The 23,150-nt window shown below is 40.0% G+C and overlaps 1 protein-coding gene across 1 annotated transcript; it reads right to left on the bottom strand.

The window, feature by feature from the left end:
* Positions 1-4,320: 4,320 nt before the first annotated feature.
* Positions 4,321-22,626, bottom strand: LOC146618166 (alpha-2-macroglobulin-like protein 1). Its single transcript, XM_085371380.1, has 34 exons — positions 22,450-22,626; positions 22,077-22,233; positions 21,811-21,863; positions 21,494-21,514; positions 20,086-20,251; positions 19,926-20,010; positions 19,687-19,849; positions 18,634-18,751; positions 18,438-18,547; positions 18,190-18,354; positions 17,817-18,044; positions 17,395-17,458; positions 17,175-17,320; positions 16,264-16,413; positions 15,969-16,112; positions 15,794-15,875; positions 15,533-15,701; positions 14,415-14,640; positions 14,127-14,253; positions 13,837-13,958; positions 13,674-13,725; positions 13,434-13,517; positions 12,974-13,150; positions 9,463-9,538; positions 9,107-9,263; positions 7,418-7,492; positions 6,657-6,819; positions 6,376-6,563; positions 5,958-6,203; positions 5,312-5,436; positions 4,863-4,953; positions 4,705-4,773; positions 4,518-4,623; positions 4,321-4,358 (listed from the first exon to the last, which is right to left on the bottom strand). Exons 1-34 carry the CDS (start codon positions 22,498-22,500, stop codon positions 4,321-4,323), a joined length of 4,194 nt encoding a protein of 1,397 aa, XP_085227506.1. The 5' UTR covers positions 22,501-22,626.
* Positions 22,627-23,150: the final 524 nt, after the last annotated feature.

Below are 23,150 nucleotides of genomic sequence, written 5' to 3'. Positions count from 1 at the left end.
AATGTCTTCTCACCTAGAGCTGGTCACCTCACATGCATAACAGTGAGCTTTCGTTGCAGGAGCAGTTTTGTCTTAGTTGTGAACTTTTCTTGAGAGCTGAGTTGCTTCCAACTCCATTACCACCCTTTGAATCACCTCAAAAGTGTAGCAGAGTTGTGATGGGTAACTCATATTGAAGGAATAAAAAAGGTCCAAACAGCATGGCTACTGCAAAGGTCACGTTATCCAGATCTTGAAGAACTACTATACCCTCGATGATGATGCCAACATCAGAAAAGTCATTGCCTGGTGCATCCTCTGGAGACAGATGTTCATTGTGGTTTTCTCAATCTGTGCAGTGGCCTCAGTCAAGTCCTGGTTAAACACAAAACATTTTTTTAAGATTCCCTTTTAAACTCATCTCTTTTGAATCTACCAGTTCTAATGTTAGAGTAATTTAAACCAATGCAAGCAACATAGTAAATAGCTATAGCCAAAGAGTGGCCTGCCATGCTGCCATTCATGGTCTAACAGAGTTTCTAAGAGAGGGTGAAAAACATAATTTTACATTAGTTTTTGTTAGAAAGACACCGGCCCATCAGAAATCCAGGTTTTGTCACTCAGAAGATGTTAGAATTTAGACTTTCAGCCCCACAATTTGGTTAGCTGTTGGTCTTTTTTTTTTTTTTCAAACAAAAGCTAATGTAAATATTGGTGGGATTTTCCTTTGTTCACTAGAATGACAAATTTAAAGTTTTTTCACACTGATGTGACCCCTAATACAGGGGTGGGGCCTCAAGGGCCAGTGGCCGAGTTCACTACTAGGCCTCATGTGAACTTCAAATTATTAAAGAGGACTACTGGTCCTAACCAGTCCAATGAGGATCAAGTGGATAACTAAATGCATTTTTAAATGTTGCAAAGCCACAATCTACTCATAAAACACTCACCATGAACTCCTGCACCAAGATGTTGCAATTGTCTTTCACACAGATGCGGAGCACTTTGATGAGACTCCCTTTGAGCATTAATGTCATCCTAAAGTATTATAACAAAGAAAACAGAGATTTGTGAACTTTTCAGTAGCACAGAAGAAAATGATCCCAGACAAAAACTTAAACCAGTCAACATGCAACACCAGCATCTACAAAGCAATATCAAAAGTTCCTGTTTGACATCAACTTTATGGATATATAGTTTCCAGAACATTTATTTTTTTAAAAAGATCAATTTTTCTCAGTGGGCCAGTAAATGCATGACGAAAATTATGGCATCCTTTCGGTGGAATCAGTACTCACAGGTAATAGTTGACTGTTTCAATGGATGCAGCATAAAAATCTTTTACTGACCTAATGCAATACATATACACTTTGTAGTTAAAGAATTTTAAAGTTCTTACTGTCATTATGGCAGCTACATCCTTTAGCTTTGTGCCCTGTTCCCCTCCCCCGATCACTTTGCAAACACTTTCAGCAGACTGTCAGAGAGAAACTCAGCTCCGTCAGAAACCTTGACTGTAAAGGCATGGTTGGGATGCACTGGAATGCTGCATTTCATCTGAAATGACATAAAATTATTTTGAAATAACAGCAGGCACTGTGCTTGGTTAATAATCAGTAATGTTTTGTTGAATAAAAACTGTGTTTCCAGATCTTATGGGATTAAAAAAAATCCAAAGATGTTTATTTCTGATTTGCAACCCAAGAACCCACAAGTTACAACCTCATTTTAGTTCAAGTGTGCATTAATGTGAGTCCAGTAATCACCTTTCTGACAATACATACAGGTATAAGTTAAACCTATGGCAGATTTTGGATTTCTCAGTTGTATTAATAGGGTGGTCTATTTGAGTATGCATGCACCTAATAATTATAAAAAACCTATTATAATTAAGTTACAGAAACCTTAAGCGAAAATAGAATATACTTTCTTACCATAACACCTTGAACCCACAATCCATCAGCTGACTCCTGGTGAAATGCAGAATAGATGTGGTCTCTCAATGTGCATCAACAAAAACAAAAACAAAAACAAAAGGACAGCAGGTGAGGGCAGGAGGGGTAGGGATGTAAGCTAGCATAATACCGCTGATGATATTAGCTAAAGCTGTTCAATGTCCAAAATCTCACTAACACCACGGTGCAGTAAATACACAATGTAACTGAAGAGTCAGTTGACAAATCTATTCACACAGAAAACCAAATTATGTTATGAGTGCCTCGCAATTAGGTTTAATGTGATATTACGGCTCTTGTGCCAAAGACAAATTCAAATGAAAAAGCGCCAATTCTTTGACAACAGATAAAACAGCAAATAAGCTAACGGCTCTTTTTTAGCATGTTACATGGCGGCACTTTAGACGTTTAACTACATTTGGCTGAAATATGGTAAACATTAATTCAAAAAATCAAGACATACCAAAAAACGTAGAGTTGGCTGCTTGACTTGACTGAGATGGATGCATTTTTTAAACCACGATCCAAAGCCCGCGAGATGAAATCACGCGTGGTTTCACGAGATTTAACGTTGCTATCTTATTGACTTACTTCACCTGAACATGATATGAACAATTTAATACACCCTTTCTGCATATCATGTAGTTTTTACACTATATAGTTACATTTATCTTTAAAACATGAGGCAATTGTGTTAAATACATGCAAGATGCTTACATAAATCCAAGAGATGGCCAGTCCCTTTTTTTCAGTGTATGTTGTTGTTGTTGTTGTGGTATTTTTTTTATGTTCACGGTGCACCATGTAAAACTGGTTAATACCAATAAATAAATGTAAAAAAAAAACAACTCTACTTTTAAGATTAGGCTTCAAACTTTCCTTTTTGCTAAAGCATATAGTTAGGGCTGGACCAGGTGACCCTGAATCCTCCCTTAGTTATGCTGCAATAGACGTAGGCTGCCGGGGGATTCCCATGATGCATTGAGTTTTTCCTTTCCAGTCACCTTTCTCACTCACTATGTGTTAACAGACCTCTCTGCATTGAATCATACCTGTTCTTAACCTCTGTCTCTCTTCCACAGCATGTCTTTTATCCTGTCTTCATTCTCTCACCCCAACCAATCACAGCAGATGGCCCCGCCCCTCCCTGAGCCTGGTTCTGCCGGAGGTTTCTTCCTGTTAAAAGGGAGTTTTTCCTTCCCACTGTTGCCAAAGTGCTTGCTCATAGGGGGTCATATGATTGTTGGGTTTTTCTCTGTATCTACTGTACAATATAAAGCGCCTTGAGGCGATGTTTGTTGATTTGGCGCTATATAAATAAAATTGAATTTTGAGGTGTAACATCGCAAAAACTGAACGATTTGAAGATAGGGATTTGGTTTTGACTTGGAAGCTGGAGGTTTGCAGAGTTGAGTCTCCTGATTTGTGTTTAGTTTTGTGAAATTTTTTGTATTGGTTTTACATTTGACAACAAACTAAAAAAGGAAATCCACTGCAGACGTACTCATTGTTTTAATGTTTATTGTGTTATGTCAAACCGCGTGGATCCACTGGGCATAGGCATAAAAGGCACCTGATACCAAAGTTGCAGGTATGAAAACCCTGTACCAGAAGTGAAAAACTAGGTGGCTGTAGCTCAGAAGGTAGAGCAGATCATCTGCTGATTGGAAGGTTTATGGTTCAATTCCTGGCTCCCCCAGTCTGCATGGGTGTGTTGGATAGTGCTTTGAGTATTCCAGGAGAGTAGAAAAGCACTATGTAAGAATCAGTCCATAATGGTACAGGTTAGCAGCATGTTTGTACAAACACTGCAACATAAAAAAAAGTTAGCACCTTATTCCTCTTGATGAAAACTCAGGAAATATCTGCATTTGTACTTTCCCCAATCCACCAACTTGCACCATTGAGTTTATTGGCGTATGGATTAAATACATGATGTGAAGCATGGAAGAACAGAGACCACTTTTAAGAGCAGAATTCAGATCAATTTATTATATTTCCATCATGCATTCATTTCATGCTGAATATGTGCAATACATACACAGCTGTATGTTAAGTGTGGCACAATACCAACAATATGCTATTTGTATAAACACAAAAAAATATGGTAAAAGCGAAAGGATGTGAAATTATTCTGAAATTGATGATGACGTCAGGGTTTCTCTCTTCAAGCTGCAAAAGAAGCAATAATTTAGTGAAGCTACAGTAATTATTTGTTGCTTTTTCATTTACCTGAAAAACTGTATTAAAATATCAGGTTATTGTCAAATTGGTGCACATTTGTTGGACAGGCAAAAAAAAAAAGGCTTCCTGTAGGTGTTCCTGTTTGTAGTTCTAAAGTATTACCTCACGGGTAGAGGAATTCCCTCTCAGACAGCTGACCTTCTCAGTGTGGATAGAGGTATTCATCTTCAGCCCGGTTACCTGAGAGAGAAAAAGAGCCGGTAAAAAGACTGAGGGTGACTCTCTTTACATGTCCAACACACTTAAAACTTCAGTGCTTCAAGTCCTGTTAACTGCTCAGTTTGTTGTACAGCTCCACTAAGGAGCAACATGTGTTGGTGTGCTGTGCTCGAGTTTTACTTGGCTCATAGTAGTCATAGAGCAGGACCACAGCAGGCTTCAGGTTGTCCACTGGGAACTCCTCTATGAGGTCCAAGCTGTGTTCTACAGGTGTGTCCTTCACTAACTGCACAGGAAAAGACACAACGCACTCGTTAACAAGTACAAAGATCATCATCTGGTATTTCTCACTGTGATGTCCTCTCACCTCTCGTAAGTACACCACAACATGATCTTCCCTTTGTTCAACACGATCCACCAGCTGGGCACCTTTGAGCTGTGAAAAGACAATGTTTAGTTCAGTTATCTTCACTCTCACTGTGGGAATTCTTACAAAATTCCTGTGAGTAAAACGTCATAACTGACCTTGTCATAAGACTCTGGGTCTGGGACGTGTCCAGAGAGCAATTTGATATCCAGGATCACCATGTTTGTAGTGCTCTGCGTTCCAGTGTATCTGCAAAGAATCACTCATGTTACTGACTGGTGCTAAGCATAGGCTATCTGCTGATTTAGCATGCTGCTAAAACAATACCTAACCCTACTTCCTGGATAGGTTTCCAACAACTACGCCACAGCAGTCAGTTACACTTGCACTTTAATGTCCATCAATTTTACAGTATCTGCAGCCTGCTGTGTGATCGGTTAGCATAACTGAGACTAGCCTCGCCCTCCAGACCAATCACTATGTTTGTGATTGGAAAGGAAGGTTGTTGTTGGGGTTTGGAGTAGAAACTACTACATTTCTCAGATGCACATCCAGCAGGGCCTTACATTCCTCTACTGTAGCAGTAATGTGCTTACTGAGTACTTACTGGGACTTTATCAGCAGAGTGAGTTTGGGTCGGGAAGACTGACTGTTGTGGTTATACTGCACGTTAACCTCCACGCTCAGAGTTGAGGAACCATAAGGATTTGGGATGTTGTACCGAACAGCAATCTGAAACAAAGTTAACCAAGAAAGATTTTATATTAGGATTTCTGCTCTATTTTCCTATAAAATATGTTAGAAGAAACAGATGTAGTATGTAGCATAGATTAGGTGGCTCCTGCACAGGAGGTACAGGTCACCTACTGATCGGAAGGTTGGTGGTTCAATCCCTGGCTCCTGCAGTCTGCATGTCAAATATCCTTGGGCAAGATACTAACCCCAAGTTGCTCTCCGATGCATCCATCGGAGTGTGAATGGGTGTGAATGGCGTTAGAAGCGCACTCAGTTTAGAGACAGTGCTTGTGAGAATAGGTGTGAATGTGGCATGTTGTATACAATGCTTTGGGTACTAGTAGAAAAGCGCTATATGAGAATAATTACAGTAACACAGAGTAAACTTGGCTTAAAAGAAAAAAAATCGCCATTGGCTACAGTTTTGACTACGCTAACATTTATTTATTTAATTTAAATGACAAGTGAACAGTGACTTCATCTTTATTTGGAACAACCAGGTTGATATGGGCACTGACCTGCACAGAAACACTTGTGCTGCCTTTCATCTCCACGATGTACTTCCCTGCTATGTTTTCCACTATTATCTCCTCCTGGTAGAGCAGTCTGTTGTTTCGGTTGACGTGGAACGTAACCTGGCCACCAGGAGTAGCAACTGCCACTTTGCTTGAGCCTCCTTTTTCTGAGCCCTCTTTGCTTGAGCCCTTAAAACCGAACACCTCAGTGGAGTAGAATGCCAGAGCCTGAAGAGCCACCACTGTGTCCTATATAAGATGCAAATACAAAACAGAAACTACTTTGAATACGGTATATTCATATTAATACGAACATTCTCTCACTCACACACAGTAAACACTGGACTGAACATTGTTGCAATCATGGGTCAATGGCTGACCTAACTGAGGCTTTTATATACACTCTATGGGAGTTCACTACCTGTGTTGAGGAGAAGCCTCCATAATAGGTCTGCTGCTCAGTCAGCCACCTCACGATGCTGAAGGCATAAGCCAGTTCTTCACTGGTCGGGGAAGCACTGATTTGGGCCAACAGCACGTAGGAGCTGATCTCCACTGACAGGGAGGCGGACGTTTCTGTTGATTTCTGAGTCCAGTAGATGAAACTGCCTGAGAGCCGCACACAAACAGACACAGAGACACGACGTAAGCTGCATTTCTGATGACGAGGGATTGATGGGTTCCTGCATGAGGCACCTTCACCTTGCTTTTCTGCAACCTTGTCGAGGTACTCTAGAAGGTGAGCGCGGGTCTCCACGTCTCCTGCCAGGGTGAAGACGTACGCCAGCAGAGCTGTAGTGTAGGTGTTGCTGAGGTCATTCATGGAGTCTTTGAGGCAAGCCAGGCTCTTCTTCACCACAGAGTTCTTTAACAATTTTCACAATTAATGTGTCAGAACAAAATTCAGTATACTGATCAAAACAACAGGAACAAGTTTCAGAGTTACATGTCAGCAGTATGTCAGTGAACATGGTCTTATCTCCCTGCAGCAAAACAGAACAGATGTTGATGTCTTTTATGTGCATAATAGCAGTCAGTGAGTGAAAGACTTTTTAATTATCACAGTGAAGAATGAAAATGTTTTTGTTATGAGATTTTTTTTAAATAAAGCTGATAGTTGAGGCTGGATCAGGTGAGCCCTTAGTTACGTTGCAATTGGCCTTGATCTTATACTTTCTGTTGTGAACCCCTTAAAACTTCTTCTGTCATACTGCTATAAAATAATAACCACAAATGAATAGAAAAATAAATTCAAATTACACATCAAAAGACTAAAGTCAAACAGGGGGGAAAAGCCCCCAAAAGACAAAGGCAAACACGCCACGGCTCTCTGTCCACAGATGTCAGCATTATAAACCCGTGGTGTGACCTAGTGAGCTTTTCAGTTCAGCAGGATACGTCATCATCTCCAAAGGAAGAGCACACACATGTGAATTCTTTCAGCCACAGGGGCATCTACCTACTTTTGCATATTTCTTATTCTCCAGAAACGTCGCAGTGATGTACGCAGTGAGAGTGACTTCGTCCGACACGCCACCCTGTGGATAGAAAACCATCAAAGAAACTTTATCAGCAATGTGCCTCCAACGTGCAGGGATGTGAATTTCTAACCTGCGCATACTGTAGACAGTGTGAGTGTCGTGTTTCAAAAATGTGTCCTACATATTCTAATAAACAGTAGAGGTTTTAGATATGGGCGACATGGGCGGTTGCCCGGGGCAGCATCGTGGTTGGGGGCGGCATCACGGGCATTGGGAAAAAAAAAGAAGAAAATGCTCGTACTCATGCTCCCCCGACGTCAACCAGCGCATACTGGGAATAGCATAGGCACCGATCGGTTTCCTATCGCCCATTTGCTGGGAGTAAGGGCGCCCTCCGTTTGCGAGGTGCGCCTGCTGCTTGCAGCTCAGAGAGGAGAGGGCGGGGCTGCGGGGGAGTCTCTGACCGGCTGGAGGGGCATCTAATAACCAACTCGCAAAATAAAACAAAATAAAAACAAACCAACAAACACGAAAACACCAGACTTCATGATACAGACTTATAATTTGCACCGATGTTTTTTCGAAATTCTATATTCAAAAAAAAAAAGCGAGAGCCCTCGGTGCGCCTGCTCGCTGCTGAAGTCAAAGTAAACTTTATTGTCATCTCCGCTACAGACAGTCCAGCAAATAGAGAGACGAGACGACGAGGCTCCAGTTGCAGCAGTGCAAGTAAACAAACAATAAATATAAGAAGAGTAAGAAAATAAATATACACTTTAGGACTCGGGGTAAAGGATCAATAACAATTTAAAATTTACAGTTTGATGATTTAAAGTCTCACACAAGCCATCGAAAGGGGAGGGGCCAGCTGCTTCCAGATAGAGCACATTTCATTCATAATGATGTAAATCCAAGCCCACTATGTGTTCATGATCTGAATCCTGGGTTGTGTGAAATCCCAGAAATCAACCTTAGACAAAGTGAATCTGTGAACTAAGGTGTAGGTCTGTTAGGTTATGTTGTGGTGATCCTCGAGTCCTCGAGGAGTTGTGTTCATACTGGAGTGCAAAATTAAAACCAATGGAAGATGGACAAGAAAAGTTCAAAGCCATCAGGTGCTCAGTTTAGAAAAAAGAGAAAAGAAGAGGAGGAGAAACGAGCAACAGATGCAGGTAAGCAGACGTGTGATTGGATAATGGCAGCTCATCCTGAACCAATCAGAGTCAGAATACTTTATTAATCCCTAAGGAAATTATGTGGGTTACAGTTGCTCCAAGAATAAATGGTAAAAATAGCAACAGTAACAGACTAAACTCCAAACAATACATCATGTTACAGATTTTAATATTAATTGTCAGTTGTTGATTTGTCCAGTTCTCATTGTGTGACGAATTATGATGGCTGTTTGGTAGCTGTTTGCATACAATGCATACTTCATGTGTGTGTGTGTGTGTGTGTGGGGGGGGGGGGGGGGGGGGGTGCCAGAGGGAGTGTTCGCCCAGGGCGCCAAACAGGCTAGGACAGCCACTGCTAATAAATGTAGCTTCTACCTCCAGATCCAGTCATTGTTTACATATTGTAATGTGATCTAGGCTGGTATTATTTATGGATTATTCTATGAGTAACAGTTTTCTAAGTTCTGACAGGCAGTTTCATGCTATACAAGTGTACCTTCATGCCAATGTGAATGAGTCTCCCTGACATTTTAAAACAGCCATTTTCTCGTTGTTGATTTTCCAGCCATGTGTTAGACTCTTCAATGTTTCTGGGATCGATGTGAATGAATTTCTCAGCTCGTGCAAAACATTTCACCACAAAAGCAGTCAGCCTGAAAACAAGTAAAAACACACAAAAAACTACAGTTTTATTACCGTTTAAATGTAATTTAAATATTTTTGGAAATGCGAGTGAGAATGATAACAGGATGAATCACATTTCATGAAGAGGCAACAACCTCACAGCAATTTCTCTTGTGTCTTAAATGTGGGACACCATATAACTGTGTGAATAACGAGTGATGTTCTCACCAAGTGCTTCCCTCCCCTGTTCCAAATGCACTGTAAGAACCATCAGTATGCTTGTATGTCAGCTGATTTTGGTAGCCTGTAAAAGAAAAGAAAACTGATGTACGTGACAGAAAAACAAAAACATGAGCCTCTGAGAAAGAGATACCACACTCTTTGGAAAACTTATTTTCTTATTTTGGTTTAGAAATTCTTATCTCACTGAGTGATTACTTCATACTAGAAGTGAGGAAAAGCAAAGCCCAAATGTAAGTGAAGGAGGGTGTAACATGGAGATTTCCCTGCAGACATGCTAACAGATATCAGGTTGTAAGCTGTTTGGATGGGCTTGAGAAAAAAGCATGGCTGATTGCGCTGGTCTGTGCAGAGTGAACAACATCAGACTCCATCTCGTTATTCTGGTGAACCACCAGTGCACAAGTGATCTACAAACCCTGACAGCAAGTAGGTGAATTCTCCCATTTCAATATCGCTAGCTATCAATAAAGAACAACTTACTGCTTAAAAAAACCGAATGAAAGTGAATGGTACATTGGTTTCTAACATAAAACTACTGAATGCAGTCAGCGGCAGTACAAAAGTGACCAATTTTTTAGTTTTAGTCTCTTTTTTTCCCAGTGAGTCGTCAGTTCTGAGATTAATAATTATCCCTCACGTCATACTGGGCTCTTTTTGTGCCACTTTTTTCATTCGTATGAACGCCATTTCCGCTGTGTTGGGTGTTACAAGTTTGGCTATGTTACATAGCCAAACTTGCCACCCGGTTTCGTTTTTGTAAAAAATTCAAATTTTCAGTCTGATTTTCTTACATCAGCCTAACACGGCTTAGCAGCAAAAATACTCACACTCATCACCCTAGGGACCGTTTTGTGCCCCATTGAAACCCATTATAAACGCTATTTTTCACGGCAAAAAAATTACGGTCAAATCGATCGTGATCGGTTATGTTTCCGTTTCCGTTTGCAGTACTGGCCTTAGAGTTGTAATTTTTTTATTTGTCCACCGGGTGGCGCCCTTGCTCCACATTTGACCCCGGGCTGGAAAACAGCGGACTGCTTAAACAGGCCTGCGGGAAACGAAGCCTCATTTCCGGCGTGCAGCAGCGGCTTCGCCCGCTGATCGGGCGGGACCATTTTCGGCCCCTAGGACCGTTTGAGGGTGCATTTTTTTTTTAATCAACAGGAAATGACGTATTTGTTGTGACGTGGTACCGGACGTGTGTGTTGGAAAAAGGGGTCCGACGCAACATGCCCCGGTCATCGTCGGGAGTTAACCCGGGAGGATGCACTGATTTCGGCCTAGAGGAGGAGCATTTGCTGCCTGGAGACCATTTTCTGGTCCTGAAAAAAAAAAAAAAGGCGATCGAAATGAAGGTTGGTGCCAATCTTTAGTCCATCTAAAGGCCTAATTATAATAACAATCAAATATTACTTCAAATGTTTTTTTTTAAAAATATTTCGTTTTGTTTTGGGGGGCTAAAAAAAACGGTGCGCTCATGTAATTAAACTGCGATTAAAAGGGTTAAAACCCCCGAAATATAATTAAAACTTTACATGGATAGTTCAGGGAGAAGTAGTTTTAAAAGACTGGCTAATTTAAAGTGGAAAAAAATATGAATATATAATCTTTTTATAGCATTTTTCGGGCGTGGCAGAAAATGGTCCCCAGGGTGATGAACGTAAGTTTTTTAAAGGATGACGTGATTAATTAGCTAACATAAACCAATGCAAGCTGCAACCAACCACTGTACTGTCACAAGATGACGCTACAAAACCAGAACCAGAACTTTAAGCACTTGTTTCTTGAATCCAGGTTCCTATTCAGAGTAAATATATCGCAGAGTAGCGCTCCATGGTGTAAAATAGGACAGGGAGAGACTAGCAAACATGTCTGAAGCACTACACTGAGGATACGTCATCATAAGCTGAAAGCTGCATGGCTTTCTGTGCTCTGCACACTGTGGTTGTGGTACTTTTACATATAAATGAGGATCTGTTACAGAGGAGTTCACACAATCAGACACATCTTGATGTTGCACAATGGCTCCTAAAAGAATATTTCGGAGTGCGGCTTGAGGAAAAAAAGATAAAAGTCTGTATGTATCGATTCTATCTGAATAAATTTGACAGTTGAGTTTCTTACCAGAAACTTATGTATGAACATACTTAACAGTAAATAGACACAGTTCATTTTAACCTGAGATAACAGATTTAAATGATGATGATGATGTTTCTCTGAGAACATGCTTGTTTTTTGTCAGCCTGTTCCCCAACTCAAGGGGAATTTTTGATTGATTGTATGGCTGGCATTAGTTGTTATCTACTTACCAATGTTTGTGTGTGTGGTTTTTGTTTGTTGTTTGTTTTGTGTTGCAATTTAGAGTTGGCTTTTAATTTTGAACAGATTCAATTTCATATACACACAGTAGTTTTCACCTGGCAAGCACTGGCTTAAAGTAATGAAGTTCTCCTTCATTTTAGCTGATGTGTTTGTCATTAGAACACGCTTTATTGGCTGTTTGCTTTACAGCATAAGTAGAACTGCAGCATCATGCATAATGATAAGAGCTAGTGTTTTTCTCACAACATTAAAAAGGTGTTTTGGTTTGCTATTTTAACATAAAACCTATGAAATGTCCAAATTGCTCAAAATTCTGCTCATATTTTATTAATATACATTTTAAAATAAAATAAGAAATGTAATTCATTTGCCTTTTTCTACTTTGTGTATATGTGTTCCTCTTCATCTAGTTATGAGCATGTGTGTGATTTGTATATAGAAAATCCTTCAGAGCCTTCAGTTTTCAGGCCCCTCTTCTGTGGAACCAGCTTCCAGTTTGGATTCAGGAGACAGACACTATCTCTACTTTCAAGACTAGGCTTCAAACTTTCCTTTTTGCTAAAGCATATAGTTAGGGCTGGACCAGGTGACCCTGAATCCTCCCTTAGTTATGCTGCAATAGACGTAGGCTGCCGGGGGATTCCCATGATGCATTGAGTTTTTCCTTTCCAGTCACCTTTCTCACTCACTATGTGTTAACAGACCTCTCTGCATTGAATCATATCTGTTATTAATCTCTGTCTCTCTTCCACAGCATGTCTTTATCCTGTCTTCCTTCTCTCACCCCAACCAATCACAGCAGATGGCCCCGCCCCTCCCTGAGCCTGGTTCTGCCGGAGGTTTCTTCCTGTTAAAAGGGAGTTTTTCCTTCCCACTGTCGCCAAAGTGCTGCTCATAGGGGGTCATATGATTGTTGGGTTTTTCTCTGTATCTATGAAGCGCCTTGAGGCAACTTATGTTGTGATTTGGCGCTATATAAATAACATTGAATTGAATTAAATTGATTGCAATATCTTTAGCTTTTAGTTTGGTTCACAAAACTTCAAGATTTTATTTTCAACATTTTCTACTTAAAGTATGTTTAACTCAGCTGGTAGATCTGGCTTTGAAATGTCCTAACCTAGGCATGACTTTTGCTTTCCTTGCTTTAGCTTTAGAGAAGTGCTGCACTCACCAGTGATTAGATAACTGGTAGCCTTTTCCTCGATGGTTGAGGTGAGCTGCTGTGTGTCTTTCAGGTACTCGAGGATGAAGATGTTGGGGGCGAGGAGAGCCATGTTCTGCTCTCCACATCCACTTGGCAGCTGCAGCAGACTGTCGAGGTTCTTCAGAGCCCGACCGAGAATGTCACCTGATGGAAAAAAGTCTCACTAAAGCTGAACATGTAACTAACCCATCATCTAATTTCAAATGAGTGAAAACATGCCAACAACCTAGAAAAATACCAAATACATCAAATGCAGTACTTTGTTGTAATCCGATGGTACTTTGAGTATGCTTGCTAAGCTTAAAATCAACTCATGAACTTCTAATAGAGCAATAGGTAGGAAAAAACAGCCTCACAGCATAGTCTTTTAATATTAATTGAAACATTATTTATATATCATATGTAATTTTTCATGTAGTAGGTTTACCCAGGACTGATATAAAAGCATGGGCAGAATCTTCAATCACATTGTACGGAAGTTCAACCAGAACTTCTTCCCTCACAGTTTTTCCTGCACACAGACAAAAACAGCCACGTTACATGGGGAAGAGTACAAGTGTGGTCATTTCTTCTATTAGTTTAGTGAAATTAAGTTAACATTTATTGAAATAGTGGTATTAAAAGAAAACTGCTCTACTAGGCGATAGCCTTAGAAAACCATGCTGACCTTCTGGGAGTAGTAGCAAGTTGAAGGTCTTTGTCACTTCAACTCCCTCTGGCTGAGGGACATGAAGATATAGCATTAACATTTATACCAAGATGGATTGACTTTCTCCCCCCCAAAAACTAAGGTGGTGAACACATTAGCATCTTGTGTTTATGGCACCAACCTTCACTATGAGGGGTTTTGTCACCACGTCGATGCGACCTCTGTCTGGAACAGTTACGGCCCCAGAACCACATAAATCCACTGAAGCCACTGCCTCAGCAGACACAGTCACTTCCACAACCCCTAAAACACATCAGCGAAAATGACTTTCAAAATCCTGCAAACGATCAAACCCACGTTATTCAAGGGATCTCAGTGTCTAATGATTCAAAGGAGAAGTGGTGGGAAAAGGGGCACATGGCTCCTTCACACTGAGACCCTCTAGCATTTGCTCCAAAGCTTGACCCTCACCTAAGGCCGATGGGGTCAAGCTCCAGCTGAAGGTCTTGCGCTTGCTGGCACACAAACAAGATGTGGTTTGGTCACCAAACAGGGAGGTGAGGGTGTAAAGTGAGGAAGATGCTGGTGTTACAGTGATCTGTTCCAGGGACAAACAATACATTTTAAATATAGACTCTTTTGAGGAACAGGTTTAAATGTGCTCAGTATTTTCATTCATCTCAGAAATACTGAAGTTTTTCTTTAGTAATTCTGTGATTCTTTGCTGCTCGTCAGAGTTTAACTAGCAGCACAGATTACCATCATGCAGCTGGTCAGGTAGCTGAAGACAGTTGCCTTCAGTTCAAAGAACTCCCCCCGGATGATAGAGTAGGGCATGGTGAGCTCGAGGAAGAAGGGCTGGAAGACTTTCAAATCTTCACGAGGAGCCAAACCAAAACCCTCAGAAGACAAGCAGAAAGCCTCCGTCTCCCAGGTGGTGATGGTGTCTGGGACGGTGAGGGTCATTTCCTCTGTGCCCGATTCTCTGAATCAGCCCAAACACACAAGAACATTCTGTCAGGGGCTAAAATATACTCAACAAAACGTTTTTGCAGTGTGTTTTAAATGATGCAGTATTGGACACATTTTTGCTGAAGAACTTCTAACAATAGCAGCACAAATGTTTAACCTCTTAAGCCCCAACGTCCCCTGATATGGGGGAAAAAGGCAGGAGATCAGTTAGGCTTGAGAGGTTAACTGAAGCTACAATTCCAAATCAGTGATTGTTAATTTATTTCAAACAGGTAAACAATATACAGGTACATTTAGAAAAGAAAATAAGAGAGAAAAAAATACTAAACAAAAGTCAGCACATTTCAATATTGCTACTGTTCTGATTCAGTTACATGTCGAGAGGGAAGAAGGAAACACTTATTTAATCCCACCCCTTTGCCATAAATGATCAGTTAATATTTAGTTGCTTCCTTACTGATATAACCTGTAACAACAATAGTGAACAGATTTCTGATATACTATACACTATAATATCACATCATGATTTTTTTTTTTTTAAATAGAGACATTCACTTAATTTCAATATTTTCCTTTTCTTTATAGTTTGAGAAGATCATATTTTTATAACTCTTTTTGAACAGTTTTATGTTTGGACGTCGCTTTAATTCCATATTCAGACTGTTCTACAGTTTCACTCCATGCACAGAAACACAAAAGCTTTTTCTTGTAGTACGGACCTTCCCTGTTTTGAAGTTGCAAAAACTCCTTAAATTATAACTTCCTTCATCATCAAAAAACAAAATGCACATAAAAATACTCCAAATCTTGATGGGAGAACTGGTGAATCTTTGGTTTCATTATGCACTCAAAGACTTTTCTCAAGCACTTAATGTTTATCAAATCAGTTTACAACACAAGCTCACCTAACGTCTACCAGATCCCATATCCAAGTCTCTGGGAAGAAAGTACGGACTGTTTTTATGGGTGAAATGTCAGGAGGAAGTGCCGGAGCACCAGAGGCAGCTGCATCTGGTATTCTCTCTAATATGTCCAACTTGTATACTTGATAAGGACCCTTCCAAAAGCACTGGTCTACAAAGAAAGCAGAAAAAGAGATTGAAACAACCATAAAGATAACTGCTTCATTTTTCTTTCAAATGATCAGCATCACTCTTCAAAGTCACCTCGATAGTATTCTCTTCCTTTGTACTTGAGGCATGAAGGCAACTGAATAACCAAGTTGGTTGCCATCTTCAGTCCTACACTCTACATAATCCAGCACATACAAATAGTTCATTACAGGAAAAACAACAAAAAGCTTTTTACTAAATATGACTTACAGGTACGTATGCAGATTACCTGGAAAACAGTGTGGGCATCATTTCTGCCACTCTCAGGAAACGGCAGAATTGATCTTTTTGGTCTCACTTCCATGCACTCTATAGGATCTTGAACCTCATATGGGACATAGGTTGCTTTCCTGACAGGAAGCAAGTCATAAATCTGAAAGAAAATATGTATGTATGATCTTTCTACTGTACACTCTTACTCTTGCCAGCTGTTCAAAAGAGAAAAGGAGGGGCTGTGCATTTGGTATTGAGCCTTCAACATCCAACATCCCACCTGACCTGGTGGTCGTTAAAAACGCTGTTACCTTTTCAGCATTCAGAGTCTTCCCCGGCTCCTTGATGAGGACACTCTGGTCGATGGCACTCACACCACACAGAGAGTGCGGCAGGGCCGTCACCTGGAAGTTGGTCTCATCTCCTGGGACAGCTGAAGGTGGTACAAAATGTACCGACACCTGATGCACACAAAACCCAAATGAAACCATCCAGATGTTAATATGTGAGGTGAACTCTGGTGGTGAACAAAGGTGAACTTTGAACAAATATTTGGCAAGTAAAATCATGTGATACAAATGGATCTGACTGTATTCTGTATAAATAAACACCTGTAATTCGAAATGACCTCAGGTTTTGTAATGTTTTGTAAAATCTAATCTAAAATAATGAACATGGAAACATTACAATTTGGCATAAAATGATAACAATAATCTTTTTGAGTTGAGGTTACTCACTTTGCAAAGTACTAAAAATTAGTTTTAGTAAAATTAGCAACATTTCAATTTCAAAAAATCTATTTTAAGTTGAAAAGAAGATAATTATTTATAGATTTTTTTCATCATTGTAATTTTCTGTTTGAATACTTTGAACATTGAGCTGGACAGGTGACCGATGGATAGGTACAGAAAACCATATAAAAAGTGTCACTTCATGGCCCGTGTGACCATGGTAACATGAAAACACCATGCTTACTCAATGTGTTGCTTGCTTGTGGAAAGTTAACTATTTAAACATTTATGGCCAAATTACATATTTGCGCATGAACTGGCGTACTACAGTCAAGTCTGATTTGCATGTGATGGCTCCAGAAATCTTTAACCATGACATGAAAGAATTTTTGCTGGTACACCTACGAGTAAATGTTATTTCAGGTTAGCCTTATTGGCTATCTTGATATTGATAATTTTGTAAAAGCGTCGACTAAGTAATCTTTACTGACCTTGTTAGTGAAGCACTTCTCAGTGGAGAATTCAGCACTGTGAGCGATCACATTCTCACTGGGGAGGACAGCATAAGCCACAATCTGGATGTCTGGTGTCATCTCAGGAGATACAGTCAACTTCAAGGACACCTCGCCCTCATTCACTGAAACACAGAGCATCAAAAGCTACTTTACTGGGAAAATTTGAAAGTCAAGATCAAAGCCATGTTTAGCACACCTGTTTGAGATGTAACTTTAAGCTCTTGATGTCCGTGAACGGAAATAACTCCTCTGGACAAGACCTTGATAATTTTGGAGAAAATGACACAAGGAGACAGTCAGCAGCAAATATTCACTTCCTTTCTTTTTGCCGTTCTGCTTTGGTTCTTTCATGTGACTTGATTGAGTAAACTAACGTGACTGTTAAAGCTGTTCATCTTAAATTTTAATGAAAGCACCTACACATTAAAAAACAAACTTTTTTCAATGGTGTGACTTTGACTTTCTTGGTCAAGCGCTTACAAATGATCACACCTAAATAATACCAAAATGTTACCATACAGGTTCTTATCATGGTGTAACAGAACGTTCAAACTCCACGCTGTCATTGAATAACATTAAGGCCTTTGACATGCGTCTTTCTACTATGTATTTTCTCACCAGATACATCAGATCCACAGAGCCTGGGGCCTCTCCCACGATTGTGTACCAGATAGATATGGCTTCTTCTGTCTCACACGGAAGAGGTTTGTCCTTCGTCTTTACCTCCAGGAAGCTAACCGTTTTATCATCAGGAGAAGACGGTTTGACCATGGACAAAGTGTGAGTTCCAACCTCAAAGAAAGCAGTTCTATATCCAGCGTAATCCAGAGTCGGCGCCAGGCTTGCCTGGTTGTGGAACAAAACATAAATGAACAAAGGAGGGGAACATTTGGGCAGAAAGTTTTAGCTGTTCATGAAATCACAGCTATTTTATATTATAATATATATATATATATTTATATTATAAATGTCAGTGCAGCTTTTCACTTACATGGAGTTGGACGTCCCCTTTTAATTCGTTTGTGCTAAGTGAGAACACGGCAACACCTTTCTCGTCAGTTTTTACATTTTGTATTGAGCTCAGGGAAATGTCTCCCTCAAAGAGGTACACGATGCGGTCAGGAATGGGTTCACCATTATGATAAACAGCTTTGACCTGTTGAAAGGAAAACGATGATGTGTGGATCCACAGGATTTCAGCTGTATTACAAAATGATGATAACTGAGAAAAACACTTACTTTTCCTTGCACATTTGTTCCTGGTTCATAAATGTCGGGAGTATCAACAAAAGACACTCTTCCAAGGACATATGAAATCGTTATGCTTTGCTTTTGTGATATCAAAACACCTGAAAAAAAAGCAATAGATATGATATATTGTTACAATACACCAAAGTGCGTCGTTACAATAAACTAAATATGAATATAGTCTTGCCTGTGCCCTCCTCTTCCATTTTAACGGTGATGTCCAGGATATCGTTCAGTGCTGTTGAATCAACTTTGTTGAAGTTTGACATGTTGACGGTAAAAGTGGTACAGCCTTCCTTATCTGCCTAGAATATATTGTGAAAACAAAATAAAAGTTGATATTAGCCGTTTCTCAGCACGACAGCCATGGTGATACCCGTCATCCGAGTTTGCTCCAAGAGTTTAGCAAAGCAAATCATTCAGATCTGACACAAACATCACATATATGCACATTTAAAGCAGTGGATCAGACAGTCTTCAGACAAAACAAGCCTAGTGCTGAAGGCCCTAAATACAAGGGCCTTAAGTTAGTCGGCCTTACACTTACTATTACTACTATCTTCTTTGCTTTTGCGTTAAAGTAATGACTGATAATATCTAAACACTACTGGTCTGTGCACACTTACAAGGACTAGTTTGACAAATGACTCTTTGAAATTTGCTGCTTTTCTTTTAGTGAGTTTGAGTTTTGCTTTGGGCTGTTGCCGTGAAGTCAAACAATTCAAAAAGGTCAAACCAAAAAATGTTATTAATATTTTTACAAGGATTTTAGAGATTAAAACATTTTAATTTGAAATGTGACTGACAATTTAAGAGAGTTCCCTCTGAAACACGGAAATACTGAAGAAGGCACAAAATACTCGGATACTTGTAGTCTGAGAGTGAGTTGTAGCTTTGCAGGGATACTCCACACCAAGTTTACGTTTGGTAACATTGTAGTGGTTGTATAAATTATGTATATAGTGAATGCGTAGTGCAGGAGTTTACACATTCCCAACAAAAAATGTTTCTGGTTTGCTTCCAGGAGGAGACATAAATCTCTTTGGGATTGCGCCAGGAAAGGCCTCGTGCCTTTAAAACATCACTCAACTAAATGAAATGTTTGTGAATAAGGGAGCAGTTATAATTCCTGCCTAATTTATTTTAATCGCACAAACAAACTTGAGCAGAAATTTGTAATAAAGAAGAAAACACCCTCTATGCGAACTTTGTTTCTGCAGTGATGAAACTGAACCTGTACCTGCTTCGTCTCTGAGTGACACACAGGATTTGTGTCATCATGTGAATTACTCTCATCAATGTGCTCTGCAACTCTGATCCACTCTGAACCGTGAAAATGTCCCAGAGTAGGTCGGCACACACCTACAGTGACCCTTCCTGGCACCGGCTGCTTAAATGTATACCTGTTAAAATTAAAAATAAATACATAAATAAAACAAATAAGAATAAAATCTAGTAGACATCTGTCAGTTTACTTACTTTGAACATATTTGAGCCTTAAAGCTCTGATCTCCAACACTCACTTCGTCAGGCACTTTTATAGTTACATCGAATTTGGGCAAAACTGGGGACAAAGTGTCCGTGTCAGTGTTTAAGCTTCACTGCAAATGGGAAGAGTGTAACAATCAGCCCAACTTACCATACTTCTCCACCGTGAAAGTGTAATATACTTTGGATTCACCCATGGTCACAGTGATTTTGTATATTCCCTCACGAGCCTCAGAACTCAAGAAGTATGAAAGCTGCAGTATTTTGTTATCTGAATTTGTCTTGAGCCACTGCCCGATCCTGTTCCCGCTTGGATCCTGTTACATGCAAAATGAAAGAATATAATTAAGAATATAATTAATAACCAAATACGTGGGTCAAAGAATTATTACTTCTCTCAATTTGACTTTGAAAGGTGTTAATCATACATATATACAGTGTTGGGGAGTAACGGAATACATGTACCGCCGTTACGTATTTAAAATACAAAATATGAGTAACTGTATTCCGTTACAGTTACCGTTTAAAAAGGTGGTATTCAGAATACAGTTACTTTGTTGAAATAAATGGATTACACTGCGGTACTTTCCTGTTTCATATTGTCGCGGGTCAGGACTGTTTGGGTTTTGTTTGACAGCTACGTTCTGTTGTTCCAGGCGGCAGCGCTACGGTTGCCATGGTTACAGGGCGACGCTCTCTCTCTCTCTGCGACTGTGTGTTTCCTGGGTGAGAGAGCGCCTTTTCGTTGTTGTTGTTGTGCTAAGCTAACAGGCAGAATGCTACAAGCATAGCTCTAAAGAATGTAGCATCATGGGCAGTGTAGTCCGTGCTGCAGGGAGAATGGACTGCCATACACGTTATGTGTCTGTGAGCGAGGGAGGGAGAGAAAGGGGAGTGGAAAGGTACGAGTTGTCGTCGAGGAAAAACGGGAGCTGGAAGCATGTAAATATAATAATAACCACTGCAGCCAAGAAGAGTGCCTGACGAGCCCAGTTGTAAGTAAGCTATTAAGACTCGACTGTACGCTGTGTTCGTGTTTTCCTCCGAAACATTAAGCAGCCTTTCAACGCCTCTCTCTGTCTCTCGCAAGAAAAGTTGACCCACACAACAAAGTAAAGCTATTTTTCGGCTACGAGCCGACAGGGACCCCGCCGTATTAGTCAGAGGTCCCTTTACTACAGTTCGGAGTCGCGGACCTTCAGTAATAGTAATAAATCACACAGCAATAGTACATTCACGTTGTTGTAAAAAGCATGATAATATATTAAGTAATCCAAAGTATTCAGAATACGTTACTGTCATCGAGTAACGGAACGGAATACGTTACAGAATACATTTTAGGGCATGTATTCTGTATTCTGTAATGGAATACATTTTAAAAGTAACCTTCCCAACACTGCGTGTATATTATATGTATTCACACATTAAACTCTTTAAATTAATGCCATGATTTGTTAAAAACAACAATAATAATAAAAACATGAATAAAATAAACATAGTACTATGACTTGTGTGTTCATATTGTTTATTTATTTTTAAATGCACTACTGTGTTCTTACCTCCAGTTCGATGATGTCATACTGCAACAAAGGAAGGGAAAAAGGTTCAAAGAGCACAATGGTTTCATGTCATCTTGCAGTGTTACAGTTATTAGGCTTTTTTGTGAGTGCTCCACACTTTAAAATGATAGCGGCTTCAGATGAATTCAGATGAAGATTTATGTAAGCTACATAATGACAGCTGGGAGGTAGAAACCGCCTCTTACGACTTCACTGGATAAGTAATCCAAAATTCATGGAAGTAACTCATTTTCATTGCATTCATTCAAATGCATAAGCTGTCCGTAAATAGGACCTAACAAAGTTTAAACACTCACCAGTGTACTAGCAGGTCTCAGCTTGGAGTCCAGTGTGACAACTCTGAAATGCACTTCAAGACACATCCAAAGAGACTGCGTGAAAAATGATCTCTAGCAGTGTCACAAACCCTAAAGCTCATTATATTCATTATTAATTATATTATATAACTTCTAATGGCTTCTCTGAGTTTAAAACTGTTGATGTTTGGGGATACATTACTTATACTTCCATATCATGCTTATGCTGCATTGTTGGGACAGATAGCATGATTGCTCATTTTTACCTTGTTGTCCGGGGAGATAGATGGGTTTATCTGTTTGGATGAATGTCTGCGGTTTGTAGGCTCTGATCAGGACTTTTCTGACTTCTTCTGACTGAAACCCGCTTCCTTCAACCTTCACCTGAAAATCCATCACCTCTTCATTTGTCACAACAGGAACCTGGAAGCACAGGATATTTGTTTGGCTATATGTTTTAGCCAGTTGCTAAGTGGGCACATGTTTCGAAACTAACTTGGACCTCACACATTTCGCTCTCCAGCTTTTCTATTAAAGTCATGTGGATGATCAAAAGAGAGAAAAATTCTTTCAAAAACAAACGGGCTATATATATATATATATATATATATATAAAAATACTTCTTTTGGGAAGCTCACCGAAAAAGCAATGCAGGTATGAACATCTTGAATGCACGTGTGCAGTGACATTAGGGTTGCGCTCTTCGCTGTTGATTTCAGGGTGACATTCACAACCACGGGCTCAGTGAGCTCCAGAACGCTGACACAGAATTTGGTCTCAGCTCCAGACTCAAGAACTGCAGGAACTGCCACTAGATATTGCCTGCAGACACAGAGATACACACATACAGCAGTTACCTCTATGGATGTGAAAAAGAAAAAATCTCAAATCAGAATTCATGTGCACCAGTTACAAATTTCACAGGACATAAAAAAAGAATCGATCATAGAGGCAAACTTACGGTCCAGGTCCTGCTTGGCCCACATGCGCCCAGCTGACAAAGGCGCACAACGCCCATGTCCAACTCAGAATCCCAGGTTGACCCATAACTGACTATGATGCTCCTCAGAGTCAGCGTCTGTTAAATAGCTGCCGATGCAGAGGCCCCACCCATCTTCAGCCACACCACAGACAGCACACACCTTTGTTCCCCGTTCCAGGAAAATGAGAAGTAAATATTTTACATATTTCATACTGGTTGACGTGTGCCTTCAACTTTCAGTGGTTTAAATAGAGTTTTTAACTTTTTCATTTGTGCCTTACAAAAGAACTGAAAGAGATCCAGGAGATTGTTTTCTATTTACCCTCTATCATAATTTATATCATACGTTACCATAAT

Source organism: Diplotaxodon limnothrissa, linkage group LG14 (assembly GCF_057381915.1).
Source record: "Diplotaxodon limnothrissa isolate DT_005_m linkage group LG14, D_limnothrissa_male_GT1.1, whole genome shotgun sequence".
In the NCBI taxonomy this organism is placed as follows: domain Eukaryota; kingdom Metazoa; phylum Chordata; class Actinopteri; order Cichliformes; family Cichlidae; genus Diplotaxodon; species Diplotaxodon limnothrissa.
This window is presented reverse-complemented; position numbering and strand designations above follow the sequence as displayed.

Bases quoted from the DNA above. Each gene is read 5' to 3' on its own strand.
- LOC146618166 (XM_085371380.1), bottom strand. From the start codon at position 22,500: ATGTCACTGCACACGTGCATTCAAGATGTTCATACCTGCATTGCTTTT. The intron at 18,752-19,686 runs GTACAGGTTCAG...AATATATTCTAG, and splicing joins GTCACTCAGAGACGAAGCAG to GCAGATAAGGAAGGCTGTAC. The intron at 6,564-6,656 runs GTGAAGGTGCCT...TGCGGCTCTCAG, and splicing joins CAAGGTTGCAGAAAAGCAAG to GCAGTTTCATCTACTGGACT.